The sequence below is a fragment of the Copadichromis virginalis genome, linkage group LG9, assembly GCF_057382275.1.
Source record: "Copadichromis virginalis isolate Kocher_CV1m ecotype Utaka linkage group LG9, C_Virginalis_male_GT1.1, whole genome shotgun sequence".
Taxonomy (NCBI): domain Eukaryota; kingdom Metazoa; phylum Chordata; class Actinopteri; order Cichliformes; family Cichlidae; genus Copadichromis; species Copadichromis virginalis.
This window is the reverse complement of record NC_140626.1, coordinates 1532252-1544486: the sequence shown is the minus strand read 5'-3', so window position 1 is coordinate 1544486 and position 12235 is coordinate 1532252. Positions and strand designations below refer to the sequence as shown.

Genomic DNA, 12235 nt, shown 5'->3' with positions numbered 1-12235 from the left:
TAGGCTCATGGGTGGAGGTTGCTTTTTTCAGTCTCAATTTAGATTTAAGTATATTTGGGCTTACTCAATAAATAAAGAAAAGAAATTGTTAAATTTGCGTCTACCGCTTGATTAGCTCTACTAATCCATTACACCATTAGTTTTAGAAAAACAAATAACTGTCATGAGGGAGCAGGTTGGTCCAGTTTCTCCTTCTCCTGAGCAAGCTTCCTGCAGAATCCTACCTATTGGGCAGAGCTCTCTGTTCCAGATCCTCAGCCTGACACATCTGCTGCTGATCATCATCATTAATGCCAGTATGTGAGGACCAGCTGATCTATCGAGGTTTTGCCAGATAGTCTGCCTCTCTCAAGCGGCAACAGGCCAAATCGTGTTGACCTGTTTAACTCACTGCAGCCCTGCCAAGATAATCCAGCTTCCAGTTTCCCTCCCATTTCACCTGGACCACTCACCTCCACCTACCTGTTCATCCTCCACCGCAGGGAGAACATCCCTGGAAATCAAAGGAAATCTTCAACATTCACTGTGAGGGATCTCACTCTTCTCTTCCTTGTTAAATATCAACACAATCAAGTTCTTTTGATTCCTCCGAGGCATCCGATGGAAGACAAAACACTGCTCAGTAGACCATTTCACACTCTATTACTTCTAGGAGGGAGATGCGTCCTGCATGACACGTGGCCGCGGATCTCAAAGTGCTGGTGTTCCCCTGACAATTTTATTACAGAAGCTCTCTCACTCTAGTCTAAACGACAGTGTCTCAGTAACTTTCCACCAGAGATGGTCCCGTCTTATCTACGTTTTCCCAGGCAAGCGTGAGTGAGAGTCTACAGCTTTCTACTCCCCGAGCACACGTAGTCTAATGCCTCTATTTTCAGGGCCGTGTCCACTTAATACCACACTATATGGTAATATGGCATTTTAGTTCATATAAAGCATAGAATTGAGGCACGTCAAATAATTTAATCCCAACATCATCTAAGTGGATTTTCTGCCTTCAGTGTAACTGGAGGATTGTTTCCCTGACATCCCCAGGAATGACCTTTGCTCCCCTGTGATTAACGTTGCTCAATTTACTTATTGTTTATAAAGTTTCACACAGTCAAGGAGCAGTTCAGGACACACTTCACAGTGTGTTGTACTAGTGTGACATGTGACAAATAAAGAATCTTCAATCTTGAAGTAAGTCAGCACAGAAGCAAGTTAGGTACACTGCAAAAACTCAAAATCTTACCAAGTATATTTGTCTTATTTCAAGTCAAAATATCTAATCACACTTAAAATAAGCCATAATCAGCTAAAGAGTAACGTTTCAGTGAGATATAGGAACTTGTTTTTAGACAGTGCATCTTGGATATCTTGTTAAGTGAAAAACTCTTGAAAACATATTGTTTTGAGTCATATCTCACACGAAACAAGCTTTTTTGGCATTTCATAAACGTTTTAAGCTGCTGTGTTATTTGTAAAAGATGTATCATCTTGTTTCAAGAAATAGACCTAACTTGAATCAGGACATCAAATCTACTTTATTGAGAACTGCAGGTTAATATCATGCCCAACATTGCATTATTATGAGTCTTAGTATCTTAAGCACAGTGTATTTATTTTTCTTACATACCAGTCAAACCATATCAATGTGACATTGAAAAAGAGGCAAAACACTGAAATTGTTTCCCTCACTGAACAGATTGCGCCAAAAGTAAAATAAAAAGTAAATAGAACAATTTTTTTGCCAGTCTTTAAAAACCTTATTTCAGCCCACATATTCACAAAAGACTCAAGAATAATGTTTGATGATGTCAGTTAGATCATACTTCACTGGAATGTACTTGCTGTTATTAAAGTTTACATAGTGGTATGCTGTATAATCAACAAGATTTCCAGCATCCACAAAAATATTTGCCTGAGCTAGACAGGGAACTTCTACCTCATAAGCTAAATATTGATCATTCCACCCAACTGTAGAGAGAGGCTGGCATTCAAAACAATACACAGATGCATTTACAATATAGATGTTTTTAACAAGTGCAAACTCTGGAGCATCATTTATGACATCAGAAATAACCAAAGATTTTTCACATGAATGTATATTTCCATGTAGCATAATCCACTGTACAGAAACTACATGTTCAACTTGCTCAATGAAGTCTTTAATCTTGCCTTCTACATAATGAACATTTTTCACCTCTTTGGCTGGAACCATGTCGACTTCACTTGAAAAAATGGGATGTTTCTCATGCACGTTCTGACTACATTCATAAAGTTGGTTGTGCTTCACAAGAGATTTACAAATATTCTTAAAACTACTTTTCAGAGCCCACTGCTTGAAGAAACAATGTTTTGACTCAAAACGCATACACATATGCCTCACTGTAGGACCAAGAGCCTTAATCTGAGAAGGAAGATGCAGTAAATAATGCTGTTTAGGTATAATATTTTCATCTGGAAACAGTTGTTTGAAATGTTTTAAATGCTGCTCTATTAAAAGCTTCAATCTGGAGAGAGTTGAGACAGCAATAATAGGTGAAAACAGAATTTTTATGATCTCTAACATGTTACGTAGCATTTGTGTGTAATGATTTTCTCCAATTTTGTCCATAAGAAATGGAAGGATCTTCAACAAAACCAGCATCTGCCCAGCTGACTGTTTCAATTTATTGTCATTTGATGACAGCGTACTGACAGATAGGGGCAAGGCTTATCCCTCACATCAACAGGAAAATAAGGGAAACACAAAATTGCACTATTGAATGAATCTTAGTTCATTTGCCCTGAAAGCACAAGATTCTTTAAAACACATTTGATTTCATATGGGGCAACGCCTTCAAGGATAACATGCATGATGTCTTGCGGGGTTTGATTGATTATATCAACGTGAGGAGAGTCTGTTAACTTGCTTCTCCTGTTTATACCATACGTTATTTTTAGTTTGTCTTTCAGAAAGTCCGTACTTGCCTTCTCAATGTCATTACATTGCCTGTTATGACTGGCCATGGTCCTTTTAACAAAAAAATCTTCATTAAATTTTTCCTGCATGTCTTCAAAGTGGCATTTGCAGTGCCTGCATTTACTGTAGGCAAAACCCACTCCTTCCTTAAATCCAGCCACTTCATGCTGAGCTAGAGTGTCTCCACACACAGATATGAGTGCCCCATGAATTGTCCTCTCACCACTTGCAGTGACAACTTGGACACCATCACACAGCTCAATTAAGTCACGGTTAATCCTCTCAAATATCTCATCTATACCACAACGGGAAAGATCTTTTGATTTTACCATGGCAAGCAGACGAATAGCAGGAAGTCTTGATCTGTACTTAGGGCTGATGTTACCTAAGGTGTAATAAATCAATAACAGCTTGTTCTTGTTTGCCCGAGATCCAAGAGGATTGCATAGTTCAATTTCATCTGTATATAAAATCAACTGTAATGCTGTAGGGACTTTAATAAACAGTGGGTGCCACTTAAAAATGTCTCCATCAATGAAATCATGAAGAAAGCCATCCTTGCATGGCTTTGGCCTCTCATCAATCATTGCAAGCATTCTTGGATGTGATAGCAGCTGCTCCAAACTTTTCACCAACGGTATGTAATGAAAACAATGGTCTTTAATGGCAAGAACTCTGGAGTCTCCACGCTTCGAATAACAGACTGTTTGTTTTGTGACAATAATCTCTGGTTCAACTGGTTTTAACAGTTCTTTGATGGTCTTGTCCTGCAAATGGGTGGAAGCAATTTGAGTGAAAGGGTCAACAAACTGGTCAAATACCCCCACTGCATCACTCTTTAGTTGATCCAGGTCCCCAGAATGTCTCTCAATCATGTCACTCATTTGTTGTTTTAGGTGCTCCAATAATACGGCCTGATATTGCTGGATTCCACTCACGAAGTGGTTAACAGCTCTCTGTGGAAGAGGAAAAAACAAAGGAAAATCCTTAATTACAAAATTCATATGAGAACACAGTCAACATGCAAACTCACAGAGACACAATTTTTGAAAAATGAAACCTTCAGTTACATAAAGTTAGTGAGATGTAGTTACTAATGTTCACCAGCTAGCCATGGACAGTTGGCCATGTTGTTATCACACATGCTTTGAATCATTTTTTATGATCTCCTTAGACCTCAGTAATAACAAAAACGACACCTGTGTGATTTAATAAAGAGGAGGTTTGATATTGCCATGGTTATAATGAGAAAGACAACTCAAACCTGGGTTGTGGCTCTTTCAATTTATTCGTAGCATTTTCCTGCTCAGCGGCTGTTCCAAACCTGCGTTAGTGCTCATACATAGCTAAGCCATTAGGTGCTCGCATTCCAATCACACTGCACATTTCTGTATAATGTTTTGTAAAACAATATTATGTATATAGTATATTTAATATTACAATATAATCTCACCACTTTAACAAAATCTTGAACCTCTAGACGTTTTGTTTGTTTATATACTTTGGTTTTTTTATGCTCTTGGGTTTCTGAAAAGGCAATATATAAATTACTGCTAATGCTAAAACTAAAGTTTTTACTATTATTATTAAAAATATAAAGAAGCGGTGCTAGTTTAGTTCAGCAGCAAGTTCAGGCCACATGCACATGGTCGGAAAGCAGCGTTCGAGTACAACCTGCAGCCCGTGTCGTCCCCCTCTCTCTCTCCCAGTCTTCCTGTGTGTTTTTGCTGTCTCTATCCAGTAATGGCAAAAATAATAAAATCAAATAAATAAATTATACATATTTAAACAGATCATAGGGATAATTTAATGTTAATCATTTTTGAGATTTTCCACTGGATATTCAGAGTTCCCTGAAAATATCTGACTGACATCATAAAAATATTTTCAACATGCCACATGAATCACACACAGTATCATCCAGGGACTGTTACTTTGCCCATTCAGACAGCACTTTTTGTTAGCTGGTCAGTTAGGCACTCCTGTATACAAGGGGAAAGGCAAGAAGAAAAAAGAGAGCTGTTTTTGCATAGTAATTAATCTTGACAGACATACGTCATGCTTCTGGGCCCCTGACAACGTTACGCCCTGGGTGAAATTAACGACTAGCTGCTTATCTTAAAAGACCTGGGAATTAATTAAAAATGACATTTCCCCAAAGACTCGGGCTTCTGAGGCTGCCGTGTTGAAATTAACTGATGAGGAGTCCTAGGAGGAAAAATGAAATAAGCAAACTGTCAAACGCTGAGCAAATCACTGCTGTTTATCAGTACGGCTCTGTCCTCAGGAAATAACAGTGGCCTTACATCCTGCATGTGTCCAGAGCACCATGGATAAAAGTCATATTGGTATTAACAAGAGGAGGAGGAAAACAAACAATCCTGTCAAATGTGATATGGAGACAATGTGCTTGAGTTAAGTAGAGGAAGACTTTGCTGAAATGAGCTCTTAATTCAGCACAAAGATGGTCTAGCACTGACTTGAAGGAATATTTCACAACTAGAAGTGTCTGTATTATGAAATAGTGGCTTCTGTCCAGAACTCGCTGTTTGAAAGCCTCACAAAGAGCGGCATTAAACAAAATCTAATTTTAACTAAATGCTCAGGACTCTGCATCCAGGACCCGCGTCCATTTGGTACAGGTTAACACAGTACACACTAACGCAGAGTAGGACCAAAGATCATCAAAAACACCGCGTTGTCTTTCTGATAACTATGTTTGGGAAGTATTTCTCGACTTTCAGTACAGTATATTGCCAAATTATATGTGTTACTGTCTACCTCATTTATGCACACACATCTGATAACTAGCTATTTATTTAGCATGAAAATTAAAAACCTATTGGCCCCTATTAATGCATTGTCTGCATAACAGATGAATCCTAGTGATCTATGATATTAACATCACTCTCACCCTGTGAGATTAGCTTGGATTACACCCCAGGACCCCGGCTACCCTGAATTGTGTATGAAAGAACAAAAGAATGGATGAAACTTCAAAAGCATTCTGAGGGAGGTTGGGGATATTGAGTCTGAATGGACCCCGTTCCATTGCTGAGGCTGTATTGAGTTGGTTGATAGTGGAAACTCCAGAAATAGATGGATGCCAGAGGTGAAGGGAATTTTAAGCTGAAAAAGTTCTAACAAGTTTGTTTGGGTCGTGGGACTCTAGAGGGAGCTGACAGGAGTAGCTGATTCAGAAAATAGCTGAAGCAAACACTTGAATACGAACGGGAGGAGTTCTGTGACCCCACTGAGCAAAGTTTTCAGGTGGCCTAGAGGTGATTCTGGAAAACTGTCAGGAGGAAGAAGTTCCTTGCTGCTCTCAGTGTGTACAGTTAGGATGGATGCTGCTGACTTTAACTGAGAACACAGACAGGAGAAGGAAGGAAGGTGTGTCAGAAGGTAGGAAGACTAAGACTACGTTCACTCTGCAGGTCTTAATGCTCAATTCCGATTTTGTGATCAAATCCGATTTTTTTGTCTGCTCGTTCACACTACAAATAAAATGCGACAGCAAACGCGCTCTAGTGTGAACGCTCAAAGCGGCCGCATGCGCAAAAGAAGACGTCACACACAACGCGCTCTGTTTAGACCAAGAGCAAATAGTATGTTTGACTGATGGCCTTAATATAAAGACTTGTTTCAGACTTTGCGTTTCCCACTTTTGCTTTAAGTTATAAAATTATTTTGTTATTTACATTTGGCCTAATAATGATCCTGATTGCTGTTTTAGAGGAGCGCTGCTTTAAAGGATAGATTTCTGTCAGAATCTGCAGATTATACAGAACAAATAAAATGTTCACGTTTCTCCAACGTTGTCTTCCCAACAGTTTCACCGGATGGCCAGGAAGCGTTCACGATGTCTTCTCTGGCGCTGATAATTGGCATCTGTCTCATGTCAGTGACGTAAAAGACGGATTTAATGCGACATGACCATCAAACAGCAGTCGCTTTCTGAAACATCAGATATGTATCGGATTCAGTACCACATATGAAAGTGCCGTTCACACTGTCATAGCATGATGGGATATGGGTTGCACAGGGTCAATAAAAGGCCGATTTGATGCGCTTTCGCCTGCAGTGTGAACGTAGCCCTAGAGTCTGTAAACAAGAGGGATGACTATCACTTGTGTAAAGTAACTGAGGTAGTTAAACAACTCCTTGGTGGCTGGGCCCATGGGGTTGATAGGATTTGCCCTGAGGTTGTCATGCTCTGGAAATCATGGGGTTATCTTGGTTGACAACCCTGCATGTAGAAGTTGGGGACAGTGCCCTTGGATTGGCAGACTGGGATGACAGTTTCCCCCTTTAAGAAGGGGGGCAAGAGGGTGTGATCCAACTTCAGGGGAGTTCTCCAGAAAGGTTCATACCAGGGTTTGGGAGTGGAGAGTGTTGGTTAGCAGCGTGGTACCCTGGAGTGTCCAAGAGAGACATTGCTGCATCTGAGGCCATAGTTCTCAGCCAGAAAAGGGTGGAGTGACAATTCTGTTCCTGGGAGGAGTTGCTAGAACTTGAAGGCTTCAAGTATCTCCGTTTTTTGTTGCTTTGTGCTTGCCAATACAAAAATTGGCAGCTACATGTGTACAACATAGGAGTGAATGAGTGATACTAGTTTTAATAACCATTTAATAAACTAAACAAATATTTGTTTGACAGAAAGTTGTCTGTTGTCATTTATTGAATTGAAAGCCTTTATTGTCATTATACATAGTTTAACAAAATTAGAAACAGCTCTATAAAAGTGCACACATGCTTATAGCACATTATAAAAACTATACAATAATTTAACTATGGGCTGACATGCATGCAAATCCATTACACAAATGAGGGGTTAAAGGGGACTGCAATGATGCAGAATGGAATTCTGAATTAATGAGTAATTAACCCTGAGGGACAGTTTGTTGTAGTGATTTCGAGTGGGATCATTTTTCACGTGCTACAGCCTCCGATTCCTTCCAGTAGATCCAATGGATGCACTTCAAAAACTGTTAATTAATTAATGTTACCCTATGGTCCTGCCTGCACAGCTTGTGTTTGTCCATCTCATTTCATTCAAGAGAAGAGAAGAGTAGGAATAGATGGAGTTAGTTTTTTAATTAATGTGTTACGTTAGAAAGACAAGACGGGAGAGGAGTAGAGTACATTTTTATAAGGACTGCTATTTACAGTTTAAACTGTAAATTTGAAGCATGTGATTTTTGTTTTCTTAATTAGACAATGGATCTCTACATAATGTGTTCTTGAAGTTTCCTGGTTATTTCTGTCAAGGTGCTGTCACAGTCTCACTCCTTCGCCGTTCTGTTTTTCTCTCCTCTTGTGGCTCTCTTTCCCCTCTGTTGTGTGTGTGTGTGGATGTGTGTGGATGCCACATTTTGATATTTTAATGCAGAAATGCTGCTTATTGAATCCTACATAAAGTTCATAAAACACGTGTGGTTATGCCTCCATGTTTGCTCTTCTCAACTTTGCACTACAGGGAGTGCAGAATTATTAGGCAAATGAGTATTTTGTCCACATCATCCTCTTCATGCATGTTGTCTTACTCCAAGCTGTATAGGCTCGAAAGCCTACTACCAATTAAGCATATTAGGTGATGTGCATCTCTGTAATGAGAAGGGGTGTGGTCTAATGACATCAACACCCTATATCAGGTGTGCATAATTATTAGGCAACGTCCTTTCCTTTGGCAAAATGGGTCAAAAGAAGGACTTGACAGGCTCACAAAAGTCAAAAATAGTGAGATATCTTGCAGAGGGATGCAGCAGTCTCAAAATTGCAAAGCTTCTGAAGCGTGATCATCGAACAATCAAGCGTTTCATTCAAAATAGTCAACAGGGTCGCAAGAAGCGTGTGGAAAAACCAAGGCGCAAAATAACTGCCCATGAACTGAGAAAAGTCAAGCGTGCAGCTGCCAAGATGCCACTTGCCACCAGTTTGGCCATATTTCAGAGCTGCAACATCACTGGAGTGCCCAAAAGCACAAGGTGTGCAATACTCAGAGACATGGCCAAGGTAAGAAAGGCTGAAAGACGACCACCACTGAACAAGACACACAAGCTGAAACGTCAAGACTGGGCCAAGAAATATCTCAAGACTGGTTTTTCTAAGGTTTTATGGACTGATGAAATGAGAGGGAGTCTTGATGGGCCAGATGGATGGGCCCGTGGCTGGATTGGTAAAGGGCAGAGAGCTCCAGTCCGACTCAGATGCCAGCAAGGTGGAGGTGGAGTACTGGTTTGGGCTGGTATCATCAAAGATGAGCTTGTGGGGCCTTTTCGGGTTGAGGATGGAGTCAAGCTCAACTCCCAGTCCTACTGCCAGTTTCTGGAAGACACCTTCTTCAAGCAGTGGTACAGGAAGAAGTCTGCATCCTTCAAGAAAAACATGATTTCCATGCAGGACAATGCTCCATCACACGCGTCCAAGTACTCCACAGCGTGGCTGGCAAGAAAGGGTATAAAAGAAGAAAAACTAATGACATGGCCTCCTTGTTCACCTGATCTGAACCCCATTGAGAACCTGTGGTCCATCATCAAATGTGAGATTTACAAGGAGGGAAAACAGTACACCTCTCTGAACAGTGTCTGGGAGGCTGTGGTTGCTGCTGCACACAATGTTGATGGTGAACATAAATAATTGAAATGGGTATATATTTGTTTTTGTTAAGTTGCCTAATAATTATGCACAGTAATAGTCACCTGCACACACAGATATCCCCCTAAAATAGCTAAAACTAAAAACAAACTAAAGACTACTTCCAAAAACATTCAGCTTTGATATTAATGAGTTTTTTGGGTTCATTGAGAACATGGTTGTTGTTCAATAATAAAATTATCCCTCAAAAATACAACTTGCCTGATAATTCTGCACTCCCTGTAAACTCCCCCAGCCAGTGGTTGCAGATGCCTGCTTCTCCATGAGCCTGATGTTTTTGGAAGTCTCCTTGTGTGAAATGGGACTTCTTCCTCTTCACTGCCTTTAAGTGCTTGTCGGGTTCACTTTCTAATTTTTTTTGCACGAGGTTTAACTTTCAATAGCAAGTCTCTTGAGATGATGGTATTTACATGTCATCCATCCTTTGCTGGATGCACAATACTATGCACTATGCCACTTCAGAAATGCATGGAAAGATACTTTAGTAATGTGTCTGGCATCACTGTCACTAAGCATTAATAATGATAACTTTGTTTTGACAGATTGGTATAGCTCCTTTCAAGAAACCCAACTTTACACAAGAGTGGCAGTGGCAGGTTTTTTTGTTTTTATTGTTGAAGAGGTGAGTTTGGTAAATGGTAAATGGACTGTTTCTTATAGTACTGCTACTGCTTTTTACTATGAGCAGTTGAAGCGCTCTTATGCAACTGGCTTCATTCAAGCATTCACACTGTAAAATGAAGGGACCCCACGTAACTTCAGGTTTCTTAGTGTTTATTTGCATAATACGTTTTCTTTCGTCACTCTGGGCAGTCAGCTTTTCAGCTGCTTCCCCACTCTAAACTCAGCTGTCCTCGCAGGCCCAGCTTCACTGGAAAAGGGGAGAATCTGATTAGTGAGTGGCAGCAGCTGTGCCTCCCTGCTCCCCCCACCCGGGTGGCCTGGGGGATCCTCTGCAAGGATGACTGCAGCTTCCAGGCTCACCGGTCTAAGACAGCAGACCCAGTGTGCCATTTCCCTGTGCAAGCCCTCCACAAACTGTTCTAGGACCACCTTTTCCAGCATGCATGTGTCCCCCTCTGATGGCCCAGGCTGCAGCCCCCTTGATGCCGCATTGTACAGCTGACAGGGCCATGCGAACGGCAAATCCTCCCCTGCCATCAGAATGGCTGGGAACTGCCGCCAGTGATCCTCCGGGGAGAGGCCCAAACAATCCAGCACCACGCAGCAGTTGTCTTCAAAACTAAGCTGATGGCAGGCTCAGAGCCGCTGTCGGAGCCTCCCCCAATAGCAACAGCAGCTGCAGTAACCACGGTGCCCATTCTGCGGGAGACCACTGGCATACCTTTGCCGTGGCCTGGAAGGTTTCCAGGAAAATCTGTGGGTGATTGCAGAGCCAAAGACTACACCTCCACGCCACATCCCCCTTTTCCGAATCCTCTATGCTCTGGCCCCTTTTAAACCACCTCAGACAGGGACTCATGGGGTTGAACTTTGCAGAAGGAGCAGGAAGCACACTGAGACTGTCTGTGTATCCTGAATATGTTACAGTTTTTATAACCACTAAAAATGATATCAACGCTCTCATATAAAACTGGAATTATACGAGAAAGCATCTTTTGCAGACGTCAACTGGATCAAATGTGAAGGTCCTCTGTTGAAAGGGTATAAGGGAGCCCACTTTACTGGAGGGGCTACAGTGTAACAGGGATGGAATGAAATGCTTGAGTGTGTTTCTGGGAAGAGACGAATTCCAAAAGAAAAATTGGGAAGGTCTAGCAGAAAAGATCAGTGCCCGATTGTCTCGATGGAGTTGGGCCCAGCTGCAGTTGTCCTGCATGGGAAGAATTTTGGTTTTTAACATCTTGGCCACCTCTGTGCTCTGGCACCATTCTACTGTTGTGGAACCTCCAGATGCATTAATCAGAGAGATTCAAAATGCACTGGTCAATTTCTTCTGGGGACGATTCCACTTGACCAGGTCTGCTGTGCTGCTGCTTGTGTTGGACGGGCCTTTGCAGCTGCCTGGCAGTTTTTCTTCTTCAGAGACCAAAACGCTATCTTTATTATAAAGAACAACCTCCCTGGTTCAAGATGGCAACCACACTTCTTCACAGATTAAAGGATTTATGACAAGCATCTTTTTCTTCTAAACCTGACTGACATGGACCTTTCACAGACTTCATTCCTTTACCAGTGGGTTCTGGGGAAGCTGACAGTAGAGGTCATGGATGGTCTCCAAGGGCTCTTCTGGGTTGCTTTTTATAGGTAATCAATTGATTTCTGACTTTCCATCATTGTCTATCTAGGCTACAGTTGAGGAGCAAGATGAAGAAGGAGGATTGCTGTTGTCCCTTCATACACCTTCGCTGTGTGACTTCTCATAGGAGTCAAAGAGGGCTTTTTATCTTTTATTTAATCTTTTTTAAAAGCTTTTTATCTTTTTGCCTAAAGTAGCCTGCGGTGCAGCGAGGACGGTTTGCCTAGTTAACTTTTTAACAGGTCAGGCAGGCTTGTGCAGTGATCATGTAGCAGGTTGAAAAAGCTACATGTTTATTTTTGTAAGAAAACCAATTACCCCCTTATTTTTTGTTTATTATTGTGACTTATTTTGACATTTTTATGTGTTGT

The 12235-nt window shown here is 41.2% G+C and overlaps 1 protein-coding gene across 1 annotated transcript; it reads right to left on the bottom strand.

Moving 5' to 3' along the window:
• Positions 1–1264: 1264 nt before the first annotated feature.
• Positions 1265–11087, bottom strand: LOC146701078 (uncharacterized). The gene is made up of 2 exons (XM_085469284.1): positions 10950–11087; positions 1265–3903 (listed from the first exon to the last, which is right to left on the bottom strand). Exons 1-2 carry the CDS (start codon positions 11085–11087, stop codon positions 2758–2760), a joined length of 1284 nt encoding a protein of 427 aa, XP_085325410.1. The 3' UTR covers positions 1265–2757.
• Between the last annotated feature and the right edge of the window lie 1148 nt (positions 11088–12235).

What these genes read in the sequence shown, in the direction of transcription:
- LOC146701078 (XM_085469284.1), bottom strand. Translation starts at nt 11,087, where the DNA reads ATGAGTCCCTGTCTGAGGTGGTTTAAAAGGGGCCAGAGCATAGAGGAT. An exon ending in CCTTCCAGGCCACGGCAAAG is followed by an intron (nt 3,904 to 10,949) that starts GTATGCCAGTGG and finishes CCTCTTCCACAG; the next exon opens with AGAGCTGTTAACCACTTCGT.